Source organism: Trichosurus vulpecula, chromosome 3, assembly GCF_011100635.1.
Source record: "Trichosurus vulpecula isolate mTriVul1 chromosome 3, mTriVul1.pri, whole genome shotgun sequence".
NCBI classification, from domain to species: Eukaryota; Metazoa; Chordata; class Mammalia; order Diprotodontia; family Phalangeridae; genus Trichosurus; species Trichosurus vulpecula.
In genome coordinates, this window is record NC_050575.1 from 273,930,238 (window position 1) to 273,957,781 (window position 27,544).

The 27,544-nt window shown below is 37.0% G+C and overlaps 1 protein-coding gene across 4 annotated transcripts in view; it reads right to left on the reverse strand.

The window, feature by feature from the left end:
• The window catches only part of KIF16B (kinesin family member 16B), a 385,946-nt gene that overhangs the window by 147,908 nt on the left and 210,494 nt on the right, over nucleotides 1-27,544 (reverse strand). For all 4 annotated transcript variants that reach the window (XM_036749261.1, XM_036749260.1, XM_036749262.1 and 1 more), the window contains exons 16-17: nucleotides 9,495-9,577; nucleotides 7,641-7,729 (exon numbers count right to left, since the gene is read on the reverse strand). In XM_036749261.1, the coding sequence (XP_036605156.1) occupies nucleotides 7,641-7,729; nucleotides 9,495-9,577 (172 nt within the window). The remainder of the gene's footprint in view (nucleotides 1-7,640; nucleotides 7,730-9,494; nucleotides 9,578-27,544) is intronic.

Here is a 27,544-nt window from a genome sequence, read left to right on the forward strand (position 1 = left end):
TCAGCTTAGTCTTTTCTTAAAGATATTGTGTCACTTGAGGGGGGAATGTTTCTCCTGGAGAGAAATTACTTCCTGGCAAAGAGACTGACTGGGCTCTGGTCCAAAAAGAGGCTGGTTCCCAAAGGAAGCAACAGGGATACCAAGCCTCATCCAAAAATTTTCTAGCACCAAATGGCCATGCGTGTATACAAATCATGGATTTAAAAGAAGATTAAATTGGTGGCCAAAAACAAGTTCAGAAAACCATAGGCCAAATCATGAACTTGACTTCATTAATCCGTGGGAGTTGAAAATGGATTCTCAGGTGTCAATATAACATGAAGCTAGTTTTACTTTTGAATGCTTTAAAAGCTAAAAGTAATTTATTACATATGTTGATTCAAAGAATCTTTTGATAAATTATTAGTATTGAAGAAAAACCTCTTTCCTATTTTTTTAATACCTGTTGCTTTGGGAATAAAATTGGTTTCACTGGATAAGGAGGAAAAATAATAATTTGAAAGTCAGACATCTTCCCTTGAGAATCTTATTTTGTTTGGAAATTGTCTGTAAGGTGAGACGAATAGATTTAAGTTGTATTTTTTTTAAATACCCAATAGGATTTATATCTTGTTATATGTAAAAGTTAAGAAGGTCCCCAAGCATGATGAAAATGCAATCGTTTAAAGGGCCCTCAGCCAATATTCATATTAAAGAGAGGAAAAGTAAAGGAAATGGGGACCAGCAGCAAAGACACATTAGTTGAGGGGAAAATACAGCATGGGGGAGTAAGAAAGCCTTGCCCTACTAGCTGCAAGTCTCAGATCATTCATTATTAGCTGTGTGACCTTGGGCAGGTCACCACAGAGCAACTCTAAGCTGTCATTTCTTTCCTGAATAAAAAGATGATAATACCTGCCCGAGGTATAATAACATCACAGGGTCACTTGTGAGAATTAAAAGAGACACTGAATGGAAATATGCATTGCAAAGAGTCAAGCTCTATACAATGTGAGGCATTATTTTTTCAACTAGATTTTAAGCTTCTGAATGGCAAAAACTGTCTTTCCTTCTGTATCTATCAGAATGGCTGTTTCATAAGGTGTGTCATAAATGTTGGCTGAAGTCAACTGAATATAAGCTCTAAATGACTGAGATATGGGGAGAGCTTAAAAGGAGCAGGATGACCTGAACTGCCATCATCTGTTACCCCGGCACAGTCAAATGAGTAAGTAAAGGCTCACTTCTATAACCATAAAACAACAGGTTAGTTATAAGACAACCCAATCTAACAGATCCAAATGCACCATCCCGAGAGAATGAATTTCTTTTTTCTTTAGTCGTCCAGCCTCCTCCAAAATCATTCTCTGAAATCACATTTGGTAACATCTCTAGTTTCTTAATGGTTATGCCAAGGATGTATAACATCCCGAAGATCTTATAAAGCTGAAAAAACTTTGAGCATAGGACAATGATGGACTGAGAATCTACAATAAGAGAATCAGTCTGGTCAGAAAAGTTCATAGCCAGATTGGATGCAAGATAAACCATTTTCAGATGCCCTAAAAATAGAGGGCTTATAATTTTATGGACAGTTGAGAGATCCAGACAGGTAGTAATACAGATCCTTGGAGAACTGAACTATTGACAAGGCAGGAGACTGCAACTTGCAAGGCCTTGACTGAAGCCCAGGATACCAAATAAGGAGCATCTGCATGTAGTCTGAAGACCCCAGAATCAGGCTCACTTGCGATCTGTGCACTTACTGTAAAAGTTAAAGGGCAGGAAAGTAAGGAAGAAAAGAAAAGATAAAATATGTATTGGAATGCTTCACAAAACTTTTCCTCTGGTTAAACCCAAGGAAACAACAATGATCCTTTTACTAACATCACATTTTCCTATTTCAAGTATCACAACGAACTCTCTTTCCTGTGTACTATGGATAAATGTTTAAGTTATTAGTTCTTATTTCTAAGACGTCTACTTTGATTAAAGCTAAGGGAAAAAGCTAAAGTTGAAATCAGTGAGTCATTCCGAATGTGTGCTGAAATCACCTCCAGCACTCTTGTCATGTGTATAGTCTTTAGAATCTTAAACCATTTCCAAAGGAGATGGTTTCCTTAAGAGTCGGTGTCTTAAGGCACTGGACTAAAGAGCATGGGTCACTTGGTCCTGGTGCTGGATGGATCTTTCATTAACTAGCTCTGGGACTTCTGGTGAATTACTTCACACACATCGCTTCCCCTCTCCCCCAGCCACCACCCTTTTTTCTGCCCCATCCCAACTTCTGGTTTTCACATCTATACAGTGCTGCTTTTGGCATAGGGCAGGTTACATGATTTCTGAGGTCCCTTCTGGCTCTAAATTCTATTACTTTTATGACAATTCTTATCACTTGTTAGTTCAAATAGAGAAGCTATGTTATTTCACATTCATTTTCAGTTCATAGAAATAGATTCATTACAACAAAATTCTACTGTGACCAAAATGTAGATACAGATTAAATTGTCCTGAATCACACTGCATACTCGGGTCTTTTGAGACAAAGCATTTACTGTGGCACTCCTTAATGTTAACTTTAGGATTAGCATGTGTTTAAATTCTTTTTGTGAAGGTTAGTTTGTGGTTTTCCCCTTATGAATATCAGAATATTTTTCCCAATTTAACATGGAGCAGAGGCCAAATTTGAATAAAAGGGATACAAAAATGCCAGTAAAGCTATAATTCTCTGTCATGCCTCATACTGTACATTTTAGGTATGGTTGGTAATTTTTAAAGTTCCGATACTACTTTCTGTAACTAAAATAAAATATTTTAAAATAAACTGTTAATTACAAAGGGTCTTTCCCTTAGTAGGTACTCATTAAATGTTTAATGCACTGAACTGAACAAAGCTTATACAAGAATTCATTTAGCACTACCAAGAAGTTTTAATCTATTTCTCTCTATTGCTATCTCTATCTTCTCTATTTCTCTATCCATTCCTTTGTCTATCTCTACATGTATAGATGTAGATTGGGGCAATTTATTCAATTATCACTCTTGTTCTCATGTAGATTTGTGTGTATGTATGTGTGTATGTACATATATATATATATATATATATATATATATATATATATATATATATATATATATATATATATATCTACCCTTTGCCTTCAGGATCAAATCTTCATCCCCTGGCACTCAATACCATTCACAACCTGACCTTTCCCTACCTTTTGGATCATCATCCATTAGTCTCCAACATAAACCTTCCACTCAGCTAAACCAGTATACTCAGTGTTCCACCCCTGCCACCCTCATTTCTGGCTCCTTGAATTTCCTCATCCAAGTAAAGCAATCTGTGTTACTTGTACTTCTTTGTTTCTTCAAATCCACTAAGCGCTCAAACAGATGGAAACTCTTATATAAAGCCTTCCCAACTAGTGAAGTAAAAATCATTGCCTGCCTCATCTAGATAGATTTTAGGCTGGCAATTAGTAAGTCTGGTGGTTAAGACCAAGTATAAATGATAATGTCACAAAAATAAAATATCTGGCTTTGACCTGAAGATGTGAAATAAGATGATATTATGGGTCAATGCAAGTACCATGACCAAATAAGCAACTAGAGCTGAAGGAGACAAGACAATACAAGCTGGGGAAACAGTAGGTCTCAGGAGGCAATTTCCTTTACTTGCTACCACCTTCTTGTCAATGGTAGCCTTCTAAGCTAGAGAAATATATGAACCATGTCCTTCTCATTAATGAATGAGTGAATAAAAATGTGCATACTTTATTCTAAGTGCTGGGCATACAAGCAGAAAAGTCTCTAGTCTCAAGAAGCTCACATTGTAATTTCAGAAAGTGCACTTCTAGGACAGAGGGAGAGGCATGAAAGTTCTAACAAGGCAGTGGTGGATGAGATGGCAAGATCCAAAGATCATTAGACTAGGTGGATCAGATGACAGTGCCAGGAGGATCCCAGGAAGTGGAGGTGGGGCAGATGGTAGGGCCTGGTATACTTTCACTTCCCTGGAAGGAACAGAGTTATAGATTCCCATCTCATCCAAGTCCTGAGAGCAGTCAAAAGTTGAGGCAAAGGAAGGAAGTGCGGGAAGAAAGAGGGAGCCCTCTGATGGCAGGTCCCCTGTCTTTAGCCTGTCTCCAATGGGCTCTAGAATGTCATGGTGGTGGCTCATGCATTTGGGTTTCAGGCAGCTTAAACATCAACCTCATTCTATTCATCATCACGCATTGCATCATCTTGCTGTTTCAAGTGTTTTAAACTACCCTTATTTGACTGTAAATTTCCTGAAGATAAATACTCACATATCACTCCTTTTATACTCCCCATAGCTTTCAGCCCAGTATTTCCTGATTTATTTTTGTCCTGATCTAGATGACCCATAGGCAATGCATTTTATTCCACTTTTCAAGCTGGGGGCTTGACATCATTTTTACAAGTTTAGTATCTGGATTTGTAAGTCAACTAGTTCAGCTGGCCCCAAGTAACAGATATGCTTGTCATTGCTCTTCCATTGTGAACTGCGATTCTTAATTTAACCTTGAAAATCTCTGCACCTACTAAGTTTGTAACATTCAAAATGAGAAATAAATAGCAGAAATATAGCATTAATTATTATTTTGTCAAATCACTGGAGCAGGAAACTTCTTTGCTGTTGTTCAGTTATTTCAGTGGTTTGCCCTTTCTTTCTCAAGACCATTTTACAGATGAGGAAACTGAGGCAAAGAGGGTTAAGTGACTTGCTCAGGGTCACATAGCTAGTAAGTATCTGAGGTCAGATATGAACTAAGGGACATAAGTCTTCTGACTCCAGGCCCAGTGCTCTATCCGCTGTGCCACCTAGCCACCCAATAAGATATCTACTTTTTTTTTTCAATAAAGCAATATATGAAATTTTTTCAATTATATCATGATTTATAGAATTTCTTTTATAACAAGCAGTAAAATAAGAGTGACAGCAATCTGCTCACATAACATCTGAATAATAAATCTTGCATGTGCCTGGGATCAACAGAGAAAAATATTCTGTTAAGCCATGAGAACAATATATAATACTCTTTAATGGTGAATATGGAAGCTATCTTCTACGTAGTCTTAATAATTAAGATGAAGGCAGACCAGTACTAGCATCCTCATGACAAGTGAATAGGCATTGAATTGGGAATCAGAGGGACCTGTGTTCAAATTTTGCCTGAGAATGCTGTGACTGTTGAGACTAGCTGTGTAACCCTAGGCAAGTCAACTTAATCTGTTTCAGTTTTGTTATCTGTGAATGGATATAAAGTTAGGGAGCTAAACTTAATTGTCTCTAAGGTCACCTGAAGATCTAAATTTATGATCTTATGATCTGACACTATGACAAACCTCCCCAAGTCTACCAAAGGACAGTGTCAAACCATGAGAGTACTATCGGCCACCACTAGAGCTGGGAATCCAGGATCTTCCTCTTCCCCACCCCAACTCTCACTACCAAGCGCCTCCTGAGAACTGGACTCTCCCTCTTGGCTGGATGCTGAACCACCCTCTCACCCTCCAACCCCTAGGCCAATCTCTTTTGGAAATCACACAAAACTGAATCAACTCTGACTGTTACCTCCTTTTAAATGATTATTAATTAGCCAGAGACCATCTACCCTAGCACTCCTTCCCAAGGTCTTCCAAGCTCCATCATCTTACTGTTGCTTATTGGATCCTAAATAGCTCCTGGCCTTATATGGCCATATACCATGAAGCTGAACCTACATGCAGTTATCACTTTCAAACAGAATGTAAACTCCTAAAGAACAAGGACTGCCCTGCTTTTGTATTTGTATCACTGGTGCTTAGTACAATGCACAGCACATGGTCTTTCCCTTTCTCTGAAAGTTCAAAAAGTGATTAGGAGAAAGCAGTCACATTGAGTATGATTTTAGAGATTAGTCACTGACCTGAACTGTTTTCTGTGAAATACCCCATTTCAGAGAGTTTTCTTCCCTACATACTATGTGTGGAGTTCTTTGATAATTGACAGCCTTGTACCTGGGGATATGACTTGATAATAACCTTTACCAGAATGACCCAGAATTCTCGTACTAAGCTTCTGCCTTGGAATTTCATTAATAGGAAAAGCTGGGGCATCTGGGAGGATGACTTTTATTTGAAGAATTGTAATAATTAGGCAGTATTTTAAAGCACACATTCTTGTGTATAAAAGTTGCTGTTAGACATTTTCCAAGGCACACAGTCAGATCATGATTGCATGGAAGGATAAAATTGCATAAGGTTTATGACTAACCCTTCTGACTCTCAAAATGTAGAAACCAAATTAAACTACCAAAATCCAGTTGAAGTAACAGGCACTGAAAGTGGCAATAATGATACAGGGTAATGTTTAGACAAGACAATTAGTCTTGAGTTCCATATGGATTTGGTAAAGTTCTAGTATAGCAGTCAGAATCATTAATTTTGTTAAATAATATTAAACAGACATGAACACAGTATTTAAACTACAGTTCTCCCTACTGATTGTTAATATTTAAACAGAGCAAGCTTGTAAGCTATTTTATCTTGGTCATAAGAGGAAACATTTGCTAGAACTGTTTCAATAAATTTAAAAGATATAACTACCATAGTAGCAAGTCCCTTTGAAAGTTGTCTTTCATCTAACCATATGCATACACTCTCAAACATCAGAGATATAATCTAAAGCTCGCTTTATGGCAATTGTACTAAAATCCAAACCTATGCCACTAAATAGCAAGTTATACAGCCAAGGAGCTATTTCTAGTTTTCTTTGAGAAGTCAGCCACTGATGAAGAGCCTGATATTCTCAGGCAGTGAATCTTTACCAAAAGAGAAAATGTATTGGATTAGGTATCAGGAAACCTGAATTATAATCCTGACCCTGCCACAATGACTGTTCCACCTGGGGTAATGGATGGACAGGATGATTCCTAAGGTCCCTGAGGCTTCTAAATCCCACAATACAAGTAGATTTACTTATCTAATAACTGCCTCCTTGTTAGCCACTTTTAGGTACGGCATTCATTCTATGCGGCCTCTGGGCAGTACTTAATCAACTTCTGTGTGAAGAACTAAGTGGATCTTTCATGACTTCCGCAAGGGAAGGTACCTGGGAGCCTTCAGATTAGTGTTTTTTAGGTTTGCTGATCTAGATCTCATAGATAGATAAGCTACTTCATGAATGCGCATTAGATCCTTTGGGACTCTCATTCATTCTAAGATTTGGCTCACATATTCTGTGTCAGAGTCCCTTGGTTACACAATTTCTGATGGCCAAGAAGACTCATAAAATCATAGAGCCCTGGATCTTAGAAATAAAAGAGCTCTCAAGACATCATCCCTTGCTTTCAGGCACAGAAAAGACTGGTTTTCTCCCCACTTTACAGGTGAGGCCACCGAGGCCTAGAGAAGCTCAGTGATTTGACCATAATCACACAGTTTTTAAGTAAATTCATTCAATCACTGTTCTCTTCCTCACTGTTTCTCAAAAGATAAATACTGGTTTTAGTGTTTGACATGTTCCTGCATTGGAACCTAGAAAAATCTATTCAACACACTTAACTGCTAAAAAACTGAAGAGTGACCCTATAACACTCAAAATAATATTGCAATTAATAACCAAAACTGTAGCTCTGACAGTCACTTACCCTGGATTATACAACATGACAGCTGAGAGATTCTCACATGATTTTGAGAGGTCAGTCATTGACAAACTGAAGGAAGACAAAAGTCCACTCTAAAAAGAGAGCACAAAGCGTGTCTGTTAACTTTTTCAATAATCAAAACCTAGTATGTATATTATCTAAGCAGTTTTTTTTATTGCTGAAAACCAAGCACATATATGAGAACGATCACACTTCAAGAAGTTTTTCTTTTCTTGGTGTAGGTACTAGTTGGCCCAAAGCGGAATGCAAATTTCTCCATGCCTGAGTGGAAAGTCTATGTGAGCTGTTATGTCTGAAAAAATGTATCACAGGGATGCCATTGAATGGTGCTGAGAAGCCTCTATTTAGTTAGGCTGGTCCCTGGTCATCAGACACAGTCCATCTCTAGGCTCTTAAAAGCTTTCCTAGTTTGGTTAGACCTGCCAGAGCTTACACATTCTGCTAGCAAGAGTCTTGAAGAAGATCAGGACATCTCCATGTCATAAAAAGACTTTCAATGAAAGGCACACATATATTTTCCTTTTTAGAATTAAAAGTACTGATGTATATGAGGAACAGAAATGATGTATGCCAGTATATACTTTCCAAACCAAATTCCCCCAAATCATTTAAGTAGCCACTTGGTATTCCACAGGGACAGATTACAGAAGGTTCTGTATATTGGGAAATTCCCCTTAATAATCAAAATAAAGATGGGGGCAGGGTTAAATCATAAGATTCTAAGGTTAGATTTGGGAGCTGAAAGGCCATCTAGTAGTACCACTTAATTGTCCAAATGAAGAACCGAGACCTAGGGTAACTTGTCACATAAGCAGGAGATAAGCAATAAAGCTGAGATCCATACCCAGGTTTTCTGACTCCAAATCCACCATATTTTGCAGCATACCATCTGTCAAGGTGAGGACAGATTGCCTGGTTGGTCTCCCTGCCTTAACTATCTTACTGCTTGAGACCATTAATCACTTCAGTGTCAAATTAATCTTCCTAAAGTCCAGACAATATCACCCCTCTACTCAATAAATGCCAATGACGCCCTATCACTTCCATGATCAAATATAAAATCTTGTTTGTCATTCAAAGCCTTTCACGACCTGGCCCCCCTCTACTTTCCCAGTGTTCTTACACCTTATTAATCCTCGAAGCCTTCATAGTCTATGATCAGACACTCCCACTCAAGATTCTGGGCATTTCCACTGGCTGTCCCCTATGCCTGTAATTCCCTACCTCCTTGGATTTCTGGCTTCCTTCAAGCCCCAGCTAAAATGTCATCTTCTATAGTGTCTTCATTCTACTGATTATTTCCAATTTATTCTTTATTTCTCTTATTCGTACATAGTTGTCTTCAGGTTGTCTCCCTCATTAGACTATCAGCTTCTTGAGAGCAGGGACTGTCTTTTGCCTTTCTTTGTATCCCCAGGATTTATTATGATGCCTGGCACACAGTAAGCGCATAATAAATGTCTACTGAGTGACTGAGTGAAAAAAGGTAGTTATAATCTACTGTGCCCATGGGATTCCCATTTTTTGCACAAAAGAAGAACAATTAATGCACCTGGTAAAATTTGGGTTGCTAGGAAGAGCTGAATTATGGGAGTTCTGGTGTGCTTTGACTACTATTCTAGATGATATCTATCATCCTCCCCAAATGAGTAAAGAGGCAGGGAGAGAAGAGCCATAAAATCAGCATGGCCTCACAGAACAGAGACACAGGCCCCTGGTTCCATATGCCCTCCTCCTTAACTATGCAAGTGGCTCTAACACCTAAGAGATAACAAGCACCTCCAAAATTCAGCCAAGTCACAATGTTTCCCCTGTAGTTAACTTGATTTCTCTCACCTTTCTCTTTTCCCTGAGTTTGGCAGCCTCCTTGGGATGGTTAAAGCGAAACATATTGGTTCTCCCGAGAAGTATGACAGCACCTAAGAAAATATACGTGTCATTATTAACATCCAACCATGACTCATACACTTAGCTGGCAGCATCTGAAGTCAGATTTCTACAACTGAAACACAATCTCCCATTAATGACCAAAAGAAAGAAAAGTTTTGTTTTGTTTGGCAATTTAACTTATAAAACCTTATAAAAATGTAAAGATTTTCCTCTTCCAGTTATGTTTTAAAACTCTGAATAGTTTTTATACTTCTAAACTGTAATGGATTATGGCTATCTATGAGGGAAATGATACATCTTAAGGCTTTGTCATATGATGAATGTTATAGTTTTTAACACTTGGTATCTGTTAATCAACTAGTCTTTTAATTGGCCAAAACTTATTTTGTGGACAAAGAGAAAGGTGCCAACAATGTTTTTTATTTTTTGCGGTTTTTTGGTAGCAAAGAACTAGAAACAAAACAGGTGACCATCAATTGAGAAATGGCTAAATAAACTGTGCCATAGAAATATAATGGAATATTATTGTACCCTAAGAAATGATAAGTATAAGAAAGTCAAAGAAATATTAGAAAAATTAAATGAACTTGCAGAGTCAAGTAAGTAGAACCAGGAAAACAGTATATACAACAATCACAAAAATATAAACAGAAAGAAACAAAGTTGAACAATATTGGAAAGGAGATGAAGAAATGCACCTCCTTAATTTCGGGGCGAGGTGGGGGAACTATTTTGTGGCAGAGTACACACACTATTTCATCAGGCTAGTTTGGATTAACCACTTTTTTCTTTCCCACAAGAATATTACTTTATAGTTAATAATTACTTTATAAAACCACCACAAGGGGGGGAGGGGATGAGGGGGTGGTGGTCAGAGGAGTAAATCCAGAAATAACTGTAATATAAAAATAAAAGGTACCAATTGAACTTTTCAAAAATTAAACACTTCCTTCATTTACTGATACAATTCACTCAAACTCTGTATATTGATAACACAAAACAATAATCAGTTATGTCAAAGTCCAGTAATTAATTATAGCTGATCTGATTCTTTTGTTGTTATTGTTACTGAAATGCCCAGAGACATAGGTTCTGTAGACCCTTTATGTATATTATTGAAATATTAATAGGGAAAAATATTGAATGGCATTTCACTCACATATTTCATGGCATTTTAGGCCACCAAGAATAATTATGAATCATATGTCTCAGAAAATGTACAAAACAAACCTCCCCCAAAAAGCAGAGCTCCCATGTGGCTGCAGGCTATCTCTTTTACCTTTCCCCAGTAAGCTATTGGTTCAAAAAACCTATGGTATTTATGTAAGATTGGACACAGTATGGTATGATCAAAGGAGAGCTGAACCTGAAAGTTGAAAGAATTAGGCTCTATCTCTGGTTCTGCCACTAACCTATTGTAAAATCTTGGACAAATCACTTTGTTTCTCTGAACCTCAGTTTCCTCATCTGTAAGAAAAAAGGGGGTTGGATTGATACGAGCTCTAAGGGGCCTTCAAGAACTAAAGTTAAATGAAATATTCCTTAATTCTGAATCTGATTAATCACAGTGGATGGACTTTCTGTAAAATAGGAAACACATTTAGCCCATAGTAAAATATACTGTGCCTTTTTTAACTACTTTGTGTATAACTACTTTATATTTATTTTGCATATACTTATACACGTACATGTTGTTTCCCCTAATAGGCTGTAACCTCCTTAAGACCAGAGACTGGACTACTTCATTTGTAGAATGGTGCCTGGTACACAACAGGTACTTAATAAATGCTTGATTGGTGATTAAAAATATATTTCTCTTCCAGTGGCTGCTTTAGAATTTATGAACTATCTGAAAATATACATGTAAATTCCATTTTTAAAAAATGATGCAAGCAGAAAGCTGAAGAAAAAGAACTACTTTCGTGTTTAGGTAAAATTCAATTGAGTTGTGATATGCTTGGCTTCTAATTTTGGATTTCGCAATACAGACAGAAAAAGAAAAATTGAAAATGTGATCATTTTCAACACTTGATGTGGAGCAATAATATTTAATATTATCAATTTCAGCTGTGGAACATGGCTCCCAAACTTCAAGGGGGAAGTGTTCATCTGTCTAATAATGTTCCCTCTTTATCCCCTACTGAATACAGATGAATGAAAATATCTGCTAAGCTAGTTGGCAAAATTATTTTTCATATTCGAATCTGAGGATACAATGAAGAGGATACAATGAATATAATGAAGAGGTTTAAGATTAGTCTTTTCCAAATAGTTTGTCACAATGTTCAGTAATGCCTAAGTATGCAGCAAAAAAAAAACCTGACTAGCTCACTAGAGAAATGCAAAAGACAGGTTTGTAGGCATTCCATGAGCTCTTTGTTCTGGGTGTCACCAGCTTTGGAATTCTTAATTTCCAATATTACATAAACTCACTCTTTCATAACTGTCAGGGAAAAGGAAGATTGTCTCTGAGGGAAGGCAGTAACTCAAAAAATAGAACTCATCTAAGTACTTCCTCAATACAAAGGTCCAGGAAAAGGTATTCATTTCCATCTCCTACTTCCTTCAATGGCAAACTGGTTTGTATATGTTTTACTCTTCTCTCAAGTTTAAAATACTTCCTCAATACAAAGGTCCAGGAAAAGTATTCATTTCCATCTCCTACTTCCTTCAATGGCAAACTGGTTTGTATATGTTTTACTCTTCCCTCAAGTTTAAAATGTGTCTTGAATATTTATCTACATTGAGACTAAACACAATGAAGGTACATTTTTGGTGGCAAAGACATGTTCTGATGCTAGTTTCCATTTCATTTGATCAGCCTTCAATCAAAAGAACAGGAACAAAAATCCAACAAAAACTAAATTTGATAATATTGTGCATTAACAATTTCTAAAATTCCACCTTCTAAGCAATGGTGTCAAACTCAAATAGGAATGGATCCCTGTCCACAGATACTGAGGTAGAAAACCACAAATTAACATTATCTGTATTGTAGTTTCACCAGTTAGGGGGCACAGGGGATAGAATGCCGGGCCTGAAGTCAGGAAGACTCATCTTTCTGAATTCAAATCTAACCTTGGACACTTACTAGCTTTGTGACCCTGAGCAAGTCACTTACCCTTAGCTATAAAATGAGCTGTAGAAGGAAATGGCAAGCCATTACAGTAGCTTTGCCAAGAAAACCCCCAAATTGGGTCATGGAGAGTGAGACATGACTGAAACAAATGAATTACTACATGTTGTATTTTTATTTTGTTAAAATTTCCCAATTATATTTTAATGTTTTGGCCGGCACTTGAGAGCTGCATTTGAGATTTTATCTATGAATAGTGACACCTCCAGAAGCCTTTCCTGATGCTCCTTAATTCTACAGCCTTCTCTTTATTGATTATCTCCAATTTATCCTGTATGCAGTGTATTTGTACATGATTGTTGGCAGATGCTTCCTCCATTAGACTGAGATCTTTGAGACCAAGGGACTGTTTTTTTCTTTGTATCACCTGACACTTAGCATAGTGTCAGGCACATAGTAGACTTCAAATAAATGCTTAAAATTCCTAGGGTGTTACACATAGTAAAGTGCTTCACTTGAGATCTAATTCCAAAGTACTGACCAAATCTTGTGATGGCTAAAATAAACCAAACTGTAAAGACTTACATGAACTGATGCTGAGTGAAAAGAGCAGAACCAGAAGAACATTGTACACAGTAACAGCCACACTGTGCAATGACTAACTTTGACAGACTTAGATCTTCTCAGCAACGCAAGGATCTAGGACAACTCCAAAAGACTCTTATCGTCTGTCCACAACCAGAGAAAGAACTTTGGAGTCTGAATGCAGATGGAAGCATACTATTTGCACTTTTTTGTTGTCTTGTTTCTTCCTTCTCGGGCTTCCTCCCATTCATTCTAATTCCTCTTTACAACATGACTAATGTGAAAATATGTTTAATATGAACGTACATGTAGAGTCTATATCAGATGTCTTACTACTTTGACTTAACATTCCCGCATCAGCTATTCCAAATCTCTCCATTAGGTGTCAGTCTCACCTTTCCCTGACCCTGCACTCTAAACAGAAGACCTTACCACTTAGATCTCAACTATCCCAACTCTGATCCACTCCTGATACAGCTCTCTCAAATGGCCTTCTTACCAACTAAATACAATGGCATTTTTCTGTCATTGTTCTCCCTGATCTCAAAAGTACTTGATACTGCTGACCACTCCCTTTTTCTTCATACTGTATCCTTCCCTTGACTTCCAGGATAAATTGCTGGTTCCTCATCCTTTTCCTGCCCCTTGTATGCATCTATCCCCCAAGATTCTAGCCTCAGCCCTCCCCAGCTCTCTATCTACAGGCTTCCTGAGATGATCTCCATCTGTCCTTATAGATTTAAATATCACCTCAATAGAGATTATTTTTCTAAGTCAAAATACTCCATCCTAAGCCTCTCTCTAGAGTGCCAGTCACATTTCCAACTGCCTGTATGTACTACTAACAAAATCAACACAGTTCAGACTGAACTGCCTCCTATTTCTTTCCTTTTTTCTCTTGATGATGTAACTGCTCTCCCAGTCATTCTTTCCTCTCCCTCACTCCACACATTAGATAAGCTGCCGGGTCCTTTTAATTCTCTATCTAACTTAACCCCTCAAACATAGCTACTTCATTGAATGGCTCAGGGTGCCATAAATAGACTGGAGACCAGGGAAACCCAGAAATAGGAGGAGTATAGAAAAGGAAAGGTGAAATGGCACCTAAGTCACCAGTCAACAAGCATTTATTAAGTGTCTATTACATGCCTAGCACTGAGCTAAGTGCTGGGGGATACAAAGACAAAATTAAACACAGTTCTGACTTCACCCATGTCAAAATATGATGTAGGCCAAGTCTTTTCACTGTGAAAATGAGAAGAAAATAATTTCGTATAGACATTGTATTTATTTAGTTGTGTGCCTATTGTTCTGCCACTACAATAGACTAATTAGAAAATAAGCTCCTTAAGAAAAGGGAGGACTTTTAGCACACAGCAGGCAGTGAATAAATGTTTGGTGAACTAAATTGAATTCCTTCTCCTTCAATTTCCTCACTCCCAGGACCTAGAACACATGAGAGTTACATTAATATCACACTCTGCCTACACTGTGGGTTATATAAGCATTGTTTTGAAGAGGGATATGAGTTTCAAATTCCATACAACAAATTTATAAATGAATTTTTGGAACACAATCGCCTAGAAAACTGAGACTAGCAATGGTACCAAAGTATTTTTGTTTAAATCCTGGAGTTAATATGGGCCTTGGAATTCATCTAACTTGAAGTCCTATCAAATATAAAAGTGCCTTCTACAATAGCCCTGACATGTAACCTAAGCTGTGGCTGAACACTTCTAGTAATTAGGTTGTCATTACCTACCTCAAAAGTCAAAACATTGTATTTCTAGATAGTTGGCTATTCTAATAAGTTCCTTGTTACATAGTTTGGTACTACAGATTATATTTAAGTCCTTTTCTGTGTGAAAAATGTCCATGACTTCCAGGGGTCAAGATGGCAGAGTAAGCAGTGAATCACCATAACTCTCCCATATTCACCTCCAAACAACCATAAAATAGCACCCCCAAACAAATCCTGGAAGAGGAGAACCAGCAAAAAGATGGGGTGAAACAATCTTTTAACTCCAAAAATCAGGAAGGATGGCAAGAAAGGTCTGTCTCACTCAGGCAAAAGAAGAGAACAGTCCCAGGAAGTATCCCAGCAAGCCAGTAGAAAGCCCCACTTCAGCAAACCACTGGGAGATCCTGAGCCCCAGTGCAGTGGAGCAGGCAAACACCAACACCAGGACTCCCCATGTGTCTCAGGATAGCCAAGGGAACAGGCAGACTCCAGCTCTGAGAACTACATGGGCAAACAGACAGCCATTAGAGGCCAGACCACCATGTGCTTCAGTGTAGCTCCAGGGAAATGCAGAAACACCCCACCAGCCTCAGCATGTCCTAGACACCAGCACTAGGACCCCAGCATAGCACTAGATAAGCGGCCAGACCCCTGCAGCCTCCAGCAGCATCAACTACCTCCCACCCTACCCCACCCCCTCAGTGCAGCACTAAACAAGAGGGTCCTCAGGGCAACATTAGTGCAGAACCAGGTAAACAGCCAAGACCTGCAGCCACCGGCACAAGAAGCCTGAGACAGTGCCCTTCCACAATGGGAGCAGAGCTTAAATTTAAAAGGCCAAAAAAGATGAGCAAAAAATAACAAAAAAAGAATCTGACCATAGAAGGTAATTATAGTGAGAAGGAATATCAAGACACAAACTCAGAAGAGGACAACAATGTCAAAACACCTATGGGCAAAATCCCAATGTAAAACAGCAAGTGGTCTTAAGCCCAGAAAGAACTCACAGAAGAGCTCAAAAAGGAACTTAAAAATCATATAAAAGATGCAGAAGAAAAACTGGGAAAAGAAATGAGAGTGATTCAAGAGACAAGAAAAAAGAGTCAAAAGATTGGGGAAAGAAAACAATTACTTAAAAGGTGGAATTGGCCAAATGGAAAAGGAGATAAAAAATCCGCTGAAGAAAACAATTCCTTAAAAAGTACAAATGGCCAAATACAAAAGGAAATACAAGCTAACTGAGAAAAACAACTCTTCAAAGTTAGAATAGGGCAAATGGAAGCTAACGACTTTATGAGACAGCAATAATCAATCAAATTGAAAAGAATAAAAAAAATAGAAGAAAGTTTAAAATACCTCTTGGGAAAAACAACTCACCTGGAAAACAGATCTAGGAGAGACAAATGTCAGAATCATTGGACTACCTGAAAGCTATAATCAAAAGGAGGAATTAGATAGTATCTTTCAAGAAATTACCAAGGAAAACTGCCCTGATATCCTGGAACCAGAGGGCAAAATACGCATTGAAAGAATCCGCTGATCACCTCAGGAATGAGATCCCAAAATAAAAACTCCAAGGAACATTACAGCCAAATTTTTCAGAACTATAAGGTCAAAGAAAAAATACTACAAGTGGCCAGAAAGAAACAATTCAAATATCAGCGAGCCATAATCAGGATTACATAGGACTTAGCAGCTGCAACATTAAAGGATCAGAGGTCATGGAACATGATATTCCGGAAGGCAAAGTTGCTAGGACTGTAACCAAGAATCACCTACCCAGTGAAATGGAGCATAATACTTCAAGGAAAAAAAATTGTCATTCAGTGAAATAAAAGGATGTCAAGATTTCAGAAGACCAGAGCTGAACAAAAAACTGATCTCCATTATCAGGACTCAAGAAAAGCATAATAAAGGAAAAAGAAAACATAAGGGATTCAATAGAGTAAACTGCTTACATACCTACATGGGAAGACAATACTTCTAACTCCTAAGAACTCTCCCACTAATAGCGCAGCTAGATGGAAAATATACAGACAAAGGGTAATGGGTATAAGGTGAATCTGAGGGAATCACATAGAAAGTAATTAAGGGATATGGAAGAAGTGTATGCTGGGTGCAGAAGAAAGGGAGAGGTAGAACAGGGTAAATTATTTCCCATGAAAGGATGTGAAAGACTTATTACAGTGGAAGGGAAGATGATAGGATGGGCAATGGGCAGTGCTTGAACTTTACCCTCATCAGAATTGGCTCAAAGTGGGAATGACATACACAATCAGTTAAATACAGAAATCTATCTTACCCAACAGGGAAATAGGAGGGAAAGGGACTGTCACAAGGGAGGACAGGGAGGTGCTAGACAGAAGTAAAGCACTGGTCAAGAGGGAAAGGGTTAAAGGAGAGAAAGGCCAAAGAGGAGGGAAAAACAGGATGGAGGGAAATACAGAATTAGTAATCCTATTTGTGAATATGAATGAGATGAATTCTCCCATAAAATGGAAGTGGATAACAAAGTGAATCAAAAACCAGAATCCTACAAAATGTTGCTTAAGAAACACATTTGAAGCAGAGCAACACAGAGCAAAGAAAAGGGGATAGAGCAGAATCTATTATTCTTCAGCAGAAGTTAAAAAAGCAGAGGGAGCAATCCTGATCTCAGACAAAGCAAAAGCAAAAATAGATCTAATTTAAAAAGTTAAGGAAGGAAGCTACAACTTGCTAGAAGGTATCATAGACAATGAAGTAATATAAATACTAAACATATATACACCAAGTAGTATAGCATCCAAATTCTTAGAGGGAAAGTTAAGTGAATTACTGGAAGAAACAAATAGCAAAACTATACTAGTGGGAGATCTTAACTGTCCCTTCTCAGAACTTGACAAATCCAACCAAAAAATAAACAAACAAGAAATTAAAGAGGTGACAGATTTATAGAGAATGGAAGAATTCAGTCTCAAATAAGACATAGAAAGCATTATGAAATGTAAAATAGATAATTTTAATTATATGAAATTAAAAAGCTTTTGCACAAACTAAACCAGTGCAACTAAGACAACAAAGAAAGCAGAAAGCCAGGAAACAAACTTTTTGACAAGCGTCTCCGATAAAGGCCTCATTTCTCAAATATATAGAGAACTGAGTCAAATTTCTAAGAATAAAAGCCAGTCCCCAATTGATAAAAAGTCAAAGGATATGAACAGGCAATTTTCAGATGAAGAAATCAAAGCTATTTATGGGCATATGAAGACATGCTCTAAATCATTTTTGATTAGAAAAATGCAAATTAAATCAACTCTTAGGTAGCATTTCATACCTGTCAGATTGGCTAATATAACAATAAAAGAAAATTATAAATGTTAGAGAGGAGGTAGGAAAATTGGGAGCCTAATGCACTGTAGGTGGAGTTCTGAACTGATACAACTATTCTGGAGAACAACTTGGAATTATGCCCAAAGAACTATAAAACTGTTCATACCTTTTGTTCCAGCAATACCACTACTAGGTCTGTATCCTAAAGAGATCATAAAAAAGGGAAAAGGAACTACATGTGCAAAAATATTTATAGCATCCTTTTCTGTGGTGTTAAATTTTGGAAAATGAGGGGATACCCATCAATTGGGGAATGGCTGAACAAGCTGTGGTATATGAATGTAATGGAACACTATTATGCACTATTAAAGCCAGAGTGGCTTTGTTTTCTTTGAGTGACTCAGTTTATCTCATTGAGCCTTGCTGGGCCATGCCTGGGAGCAGAGAACTTCCTGTGTGACCTCTTCCGGGGCAGGAAGCCCAGAGACCCATGCCTGTGAGCAGAGAATTTCCTGTGTGATGAGTCATGGGGCTGGCTGAGGGGAGCTGTTGACTCCAGAGCCATGCCCTATTCAGTGTTAACCTAGGGGAAGGGGCCAACTCAAGAACCAATAGGCCTGGTCATTCAGGCGGCGCTTGATGATGTCAAAAACTCTATATGAGGGGAGAAGACAGCTTGAAGATTCCCTTTTCTTTTTCCAGTTGGAGCCAGAGATGCCTACAGCTGAAGCTGAAGCAGGAGCTGCCAGTAGCAGAGCTGACCCATGTTTGGAGCAAGGAGTGCTGAACAAGGACTTGTGGCTAGTGGGTAATCTTCTTACCATAGAGGGGAAGCATGTACACGATTTTGCTTTATACCATCATGCTTCTCTGTGGCCTCCTGGTTACTCTTGTGAGGCAGACTTATTGGGCCTGGAAGCTTTTGATCAAAATATCAAAATGGGGATGCTGGTTTGTGGGACTGTTACTGTGGAGTTTAAATACATGCTTTAGTTCTTCTGCCTTCTACCTAGAGAATTCCTTATATCCTGCGGTTCTGAACCTTTCAGACATATATGAGATTCTCTTTGAAATCATAAATTCTGCCTTCATAATACAGAAATGATGAGCAGGCAGATTTCAGAAAAACCTGGAAAGAATTGTACAACCTGATAGAAAGTAAAATGAGCAGAACCAGAAAAACACACACAGTATCAGCAACATTGTGTGATGATCAACTATGAATGACTCAGCTCTTCCCAGCAACACAATGATCCAAGTACAAAGGACTCACAAAGAAAAATGCTACCTACATCCAGATAAAGAACTGATGGACTCAATGCAGATTAAAGCATATTTTTTTCACTTATTTCATTCTTTTTCATATTTTTTTTCTTTTGATCTGTTTCTTCTTTCACAACTGTGACTAATATGGAAATAGGTTTTGCATGATAGCATATGTATAACCTGCATCAAATCACCTGCCACTTTAGGAAGAAGGAAGGGAAAGGACAGAAAGAGGGAGAAAAATTTGGAACTCAAAATCTTGTAAAAGAAAAAATGAATGCTAAAAATTGTCTTGATATGGAGTTGGGAAAAAAATGCTATTTAAAAAAACATATCTGACAGATGTTCATAGATGTGAAACACATTTTCCCCTGTTTTTCCCCCCTACTAATTAATTCTCTTTTCTGAGTTAAATAAACCATTCATTTAATTATTTATCAAGTGACAGAGATTGCAGAGGTGATTGTCCCTCTAGGCCCACTTTGAGTTTGTCAGTGTCCTCCCTAAAACCATGGTGCCCAAAATTATTTGCAATGTTCCAGATGGGGTCTAACCAACATCAAGTAGTATTATCTCCCTTGTTCTAGATACTATACATTCATTTCTGTAACACAATACTTCATTAGGATTTTGGCAGTGATATATATAATACAAATGAGGTACTGATATTTTGGTCAATTAAAATCCCTAAACATTTCTCTTATAAGCTATTGTTAAGCCAGGTCCTCCTTTCTCTTGCATCCAAGGAAAAGATTCTTGTCAACAGCTGCATTACAGGACATTATTCCTATTACATTTTGTCTTCTTTCAACCCATAATTCTAGTCTTTGAAAGTATCTTAAGATATTGACTCACCCATGATATTAATAGTTCTTCCCATCTTTGAGCCACAAATTTGCTAAGTTTCCCTTTTATATCTTTATTCAAGTCACTAATACAATAATTACAATAATTAACAGGACAGGATAAATGTAAGAACCTTATATTAACAACCCTTCAGACCCTTAACTCCACACTGTCATGGTTACATTCATAAAGACTTTGGGGTGTGGTTGTTCAACCAGATACAAATGAATCTATTATACTAACATGAAGCCCACATAGTTCCATTTCGTCCACAAGAAGACAAGATGAGAACTTTTGTCCCTGAAATATCTATATCCATTTCTTGGCCTATTACAGTAATAACCCTATAAAAAAGTACAATGAGTTTAATTTGGTTATGATTTGTTCTTGTGAATTCATGATAGTTCCTAGAAACCATTGCTTCCATTTCTAATTGCCCAGAAAACATTTGGTGAATTTTCATTCTAGAATTTTGCTAAGAATCAACAACATTGTTTGTGTAATTTCTGGGCTACTACTTTGCCTCTTTATAAAGTAAGGGAAAAACTATCAAGCTCTAATCTTTGGACAATTCTCCCATTTTAAATGATTTCTCAAAGATAGAGGGCCTGCAATCACATCTTTTAAGTTCTTTCAGTACACAGACACAAAATAATGGATTGCCCTCTCCTCCTAAAATAAATACTTAAAAAAAATGTTTACCCAGATCCAAGCAGGTGGGTTTTGAGAGATAAAACCAACACATTAACTTATATAAAAGGAGACAAAATCCCAACACTGGGTAAGGCATCCCAGTCATGAAACTAGGAATTGTTTCTAATATACAAATCTGACTTCTTTAAGCAAAAGACAAATGGCCACAAAAAAGATCACCAGAGTCAGGGGTAATCATTTCATGATGACTTAATCTTACATACTGTAGCTAACTACTTTCACAGTGAAAGGTGGAATATTAAGTAAATAAGAACCTGTCCTAGTTATACTACTCTAAATGCTTATCTTCAACCACTCAAAGCTTGCGTCTTTATAATTACTTTGTCCCAAATTGTCTTGGTCATCACTTCTTTGGATCATATTTCTGCTAAGTTCACATTTTTTTGTCTACATCTATTAAATATCTGTCTCTCTCTGTAGACTTAGGGACATATTTTTTTCAATTTATAATCTATGCATCATAGGCAAAAGTTAGTTTTTAATGAACTTTTTTGAAATTTGCTTTCCTAGAATCTTGAGTTTATATGAGTGTGCCTAGTGATCCTTTAAGGCAAAAAAAAAAAAAAAGCCTATTACAAACTCTAATATGATATGGTCACTTTCTCCCAAAATCCCTGTCACATTAGCTTCACAAATCAATTTTTCTTTGTTGGTCAAAACTAAGTACAGAATAGCAGTTCCCCCAACTGTTTCATTTATTTCCTTGGAGAGATAATTTACAGCAAGGAAAGCCATGTTACTAACTTATTTTTCCCTCTTCATTCATTCTACTCTCTAAGTTTTTTTTTCTGTCACCAATATAAAGCTTATTCTCTATCAATAACAGCTTCAACTATTCATTTTCATCCTCCTACACACTTTAGTTATTGATACACTATTTTGTTCCTTCCAATAGTCTTTTAAAATTCATCCATTCTTATCCCTAATGCCTTAGTAAAATCTCACTTTCACCAAGGCAACTTCATTATTACTTGTCTTCCATTTCCCCTTAGACCAAACAAATATTACCTCATTCTTCATTTCTGTATCTACATTACTCATCTATTGATTCTATCCACTGACTCCTACTTCTGTTCCACAGCAAATTTCACTGAACTTGTATGTGAGCCTATGCCTATGATTCCACAGTTTCTTCTATTCTTTCCTGTTCCTGTATATTTATCTTCTGTCTATACCTTCCATTTGCACCTCCATTCTCTGCCTAAAAATCACATATTTTGCCTAGAAATATATTCTCCATCGATCCATTCAGAACAAATGTTTACACAAAAGCTCACTTTTTGGATAATTTATTTCCCTTATCTCAAATGACTGAAATGTAAAGCTGAAGGTGAGATTAAAAAAGAAAATCCGTAAGATGAGAACTGATAAGCCTAACAAAAAAGAAAGGGGGTAAGGAATATGGCCAAGTTTCTCATTTACATAAGCAGGGAGAGATTGACTACTTTGCAAACCTTCACCTAACAAATTTATTGAAACAGCTATTCAGTAGTACAGGTTGAAACAGCCAGTCTGTACTGTGGGAAGGGGACAAATCTACTCAAGAAAGTTAGTGAGAGTATATAGTCATGTAATCATGGGATCTTTTTGGTGGCATTTTCAAGTGGGCAAAAGAGTTTCTGCTGCTGACATACACTATTGGCCAGATTACTTTTATACTGAAGATCTACTGCCTTTTTTGTCACCACCAAAAACCTGTTAAAATCTTTCACTGACTTCTATTCATCAAGCAAGGAGGTGAGAATTATGTAAAAGACTCCTCAGCTCCACACTCAAGACAATCACCTACCCTCCCCCTTTCCAAGTGGTTTAATAGATGCAAATATATTTCAACACTCAAAACATTACACATTCAAATGTGCATCAGTGTAAATTCCCTAGTTATGGTTTCTAAAGTACTTCAAAAATAAGAGATGAATATTCAATGGGAGAGCTATGATAAACATTATATGAAACCCTAAGACTATGATTAGTAAACAAGTAGATCAATGGGATCCATTAATATGATTAAATTTAACTACCCTTAGGAGAGGCAGCATGGCATAAAGCAGGGCTGTTCAAAACGTGGCCTGCAGCCCACCACCTGTGGGTTTTAATTTTCATGAGCAAAAAAATAATAATAATAATAATAATTTGCATGGAATGTGTATTAGATTCTTTAATTGCATCACTAATATATAATCTCATTGATTTCAATATTCTTTGGTGTTTATAAGCAATATTACGGACAGAACATATCGCAAGGAATTTTCAATCGATCTGTGGGATGCGTTCTGTCTGTTCAATGCAGACTAGTCAGTGTGCACCTACCTTTATACTGTTGTGTTGTTGCTTTGTTGTTTTGTGTTTGCTTTCGCACTTCATGCCTTTGCCTCTCATTCTCCCACTTTCTATTAGTGCAATGTATTTTTTATTTTGGATGAGGCCCTCGAATAATTATTTTGTTTTAATGCAGCCCCAAAATAACTTAAGGTTGGACAGCCCTGGCATAAAGGATTCTTGTCCAGGTGTTCCCAGAAGTTCACAATGGGGAGGAGAGAAGTGCTCTTCTTGTCTACCTATTATCCCTTGTTCTTACCACAGGATCAGCCACTTTTCTCTTTCTGTTGTACTCCTTCTGAATTTCACATTGATGTTATAACCTTCTCAAATCTACCATCCTTAGTACAAAAAATTAAAAATAAGTGAAAGGATGTTTCCTAGTGGTTGTATTCTAGATACCAAAAGAACTGTATTAAGAAAAAGGAATTCTGAATGTCATTATCTAACTTCTTGATAGTAACCAATATTAAAAAAAAATAAAGAAAATCTAAGATGTGAGTTAGGCCACCAAGAGCAGTGAAAGTAGTATTAATAGGGCAAGAATGTAACTTAAATGTTATCCTCTCCTGAAACTGCATCCTCCTTAACAAGGAGTGACTCTATTCTTCAGAGTAATGTGAACTACTGGTAGCTCAACATAGTCCCATTAGTTGAAAAGAGTAATCTGAGTCAATAAAACAATAATTTATAATTATGCTACTTGATGATATACAATTTTATCTTGGCCCTCACTGCAACAAGGCAATCATTTTATTTCTCCTTGATTCCCTATGTCACTACTCCCACAGATATTCTAAAATCTTTTCTTTCATGCCTCCAATACTCCCCACACACCTCTCTCTCCTAAAAACCTCACCTCTTACCTTGTTTAGAAAATTAAGGTAATTTGCCCTGACTCCCTTTTCTCCTGTTCTCTTTATCTCAAAACCCCTTGACATTATCTATCATTCTCTCCACCTTTACCCTAGTCTCAAAAATAAGGGAACCCTTCTCCTTTCCTTACCAAGGTCAGTATGTGCCCTTGATCTCTCCCTTCTACTTCAGCAGATCACCTTAATCACACAAACTTGCTTTAACCTCCCCTTACCTACTCGTTCCATGTTTACCACCCAGAAATACGCTCAAGTCTTCCCATCCTTTAAAAAAAAAAAACAAAATACCTTTCACTATACCCTGCCATTTGCTTCTTTCCTGATTTCCAAGCTGTTAATGCAAACCTCTTCTAACTACCTTAGACTAAACTGTGATGCCCTTATTTATATTTATTCTCTAAATGTTTATTTTGCATATCTTTAAATAAGTGTATTTTTATCTTCCAACAGACTGCAAGTTCCTTAACAATTGGGATTGTTTCATTCTTTGTATTTGTATCCCTAGCACATAGCATTCTGTCTGGTACATGGTGGGTACTTAATATATCCTTTTTCACTGATGGATTGACTGACTGAAAGTTATAGACGGGTACCTTCTAAAAGATTCTGATAACTGGAATACTTAGGTGTTAGCTTTCTCCATAAAACAACATACTAGAACATATATAACCAAGAAAATAGCTTTTGTTTTGTTTTGTTTTCCCCTCTTTAGAGATGACAGAACAAAACTTTGAATCTGATGACCAAAATGGGGGATGGAAATGAGGGAAAGGTCCTAGAGAATAAGTGTGTTGTGGGGCAGGCAGAAGAAAGAGAAAATAAGAACGCTTAAAAACCCTTGCAAAAAGAACTTTTAACTTGAACACTCCTGCCACCCCCATCACCTGTGGGAAAAATAAGAGTTTTATAAAACACAGTGATTCTCCTTAAGGAGGTAAGTGTCTTTTGGGAGAAACTTTCCTATACTTACAAGAGATGATGAAGATTATAACTCACCTTTATGAAACATAAACTGGAAAAATGGGGGATGGAGGGGAGAGAGGATATAAAAATTATACCTTTCAATTGTCAACCTTTCACAGAGTTTGTTCTAAGAAAGACAAACAAAATTAGGCAGCATCCATGTTTAATTTCTCTCACAAGCTGGTGACATGCATTGCATGGGGATTATGGACCAGTCCAGAACTGGCTTGATTTAGGGGTTGGGGTACACAGTTATATGCCCTTTGAAGAGTAGGTATTCCCAAGGGGTGCCAATCAACTCTGACTGGTGGGAGGTGGGCTATATTAAAATGAGGGTCTTGAGCACCTGACTTAGGTCACTTAACCTTGGTCCAAAATTGACCAAAAATAGTCAATTTCCATATCACCTGTCTTGAAAACAGGGAGGAATCAACATTTTCCCAGACCTGTCCAGGCAACACAATGAGCAGGAGTAGACCCATTTAGATTAGATCTTAATGTCCTGAAGAAAAAAACTGAGCTTACTAAGAGAGAAGGATGGGAAAAGCTCTGAGTTTCCAAGATAACGATTACTAAGGAAAATCATTTTTCACACAACACAAGGACTATTTACTCTTCCAGTGAGGAGGAATAAGAGAAATTAGAAAAAATATATTCTCAAAGAACAGAATCTAAAGCTCATTATTAATTATTTTAAGGTTTTGGGTTAAAAACTACTGATGTGTAAGTGACATGAGAGAATAGTTACACAATCCATTATTTCAAAATAATCAGTAACACAAAAACACAAATTTTAAAAAAAAGAAAAATAGGATTCACTCAACTGAATTCAGATTACCTCAGGATAATAATGGTCTCCTCAACTCTAGTTGATAAAAATGTAAATGATTTGGACCTGGCCCCATATGGGGCAATATTTCCCAAATGTCCATTTGTGATTATAACCCCAAATTTCCAAATTTTTTCATCTATGAAAATGGAGGCATCTTTTTTGTCTTTGGAATAGAAGTTTCCTTAAGTTATACACTAAGAACGTTATATACTATACTATACTATACAATATAGTATGCCGCACAATAAAATAAATCCTATATATATTTATATATATATATATAATATATAATAAATCCTATATATATTTATACTAAGTTAAACACACACATGATTAAGTTTTTGCTGTCCATATAAAACTATAGAATCTTCAACTTTTCAAAGTAATATAAATATTTTAAGGGTAGAATTTAATAAGGTCTTAGAAGAAGGAGCATCATCATAAAAACAAGGGTAATGTTAAACAAAAGTACCTTTTAACACACTCTCCCAGCTTACTCCTGATATATTTGGAATGAATGAAAAGGCCATACACAGGCCAGATGACCAACTAGACAAGATGCTATGATAATTGTTATTATAATTATAATTTTAATTGGGTAGGAAGCTTGGCTACTACAGTCCCTTTCAACAATAATATTCTGTAATTTCACTTTAATAATTTGGTTGCCTGCAGAATTGGTCATATGGTGGGAAGTCAATAATAATACGCCTTGATTGATTGTAGAAGGACTATATAAGATCCCAAGGCTCTCCCATTTACCGGCATACACATTTTTAAGAGAAGAAAAAACTCACCTTTGTTTATACAAATATGAGAGGACTTAAAAACATTCTCAGTGTATTTATCCATAGGCCTGTCAAAAGGCACATAATTTGTGTTTTAAAGAAGCTATCAGAGGGAAACATTTCCTATTTGCCATATTGGGGGTGGGGGTGGGGGTAGAACCATGTGTTGTCTGAGGACTGAAAGCTAACAAATGCAAATAAATGTAATGTTAAGGGTCAGAAGATTGTAAGAACCTTGAGGGCAGGGATTGTTGTGGTCTTTGTATCTCCAAGGCCTGACACTTGCTATGGAAGGTACCTAATAAGTGTTTTCTGAATTGTGTTGAATTGAACTGAAGAACTGATCCAAGAAGAATGTTTCCTCTGATAGTGAGGACCTGCTATATTTAGACAAAGTTCATATTAGCTGGAATTCACAAGTGTTTGAAGTGATTTAGATAAGGAAGTGGTAATTACTACATGTGCTTTTTAATGGAACAGTCTAAATAACACATTTCCAAATGAATAGTAATTTACTAATGAAAAGAGACATTTAAATATAGAATATCAAGCAATAGCTGGAAACAACTGGAGCAGAAAACACAAAGCTTTTGGGACTCCAAACTGTCAGACTCAATAGGGATCAAGTTCAATGCTGATATAACACATGAACACTGGATCCCAAAATCCCTATATGGCT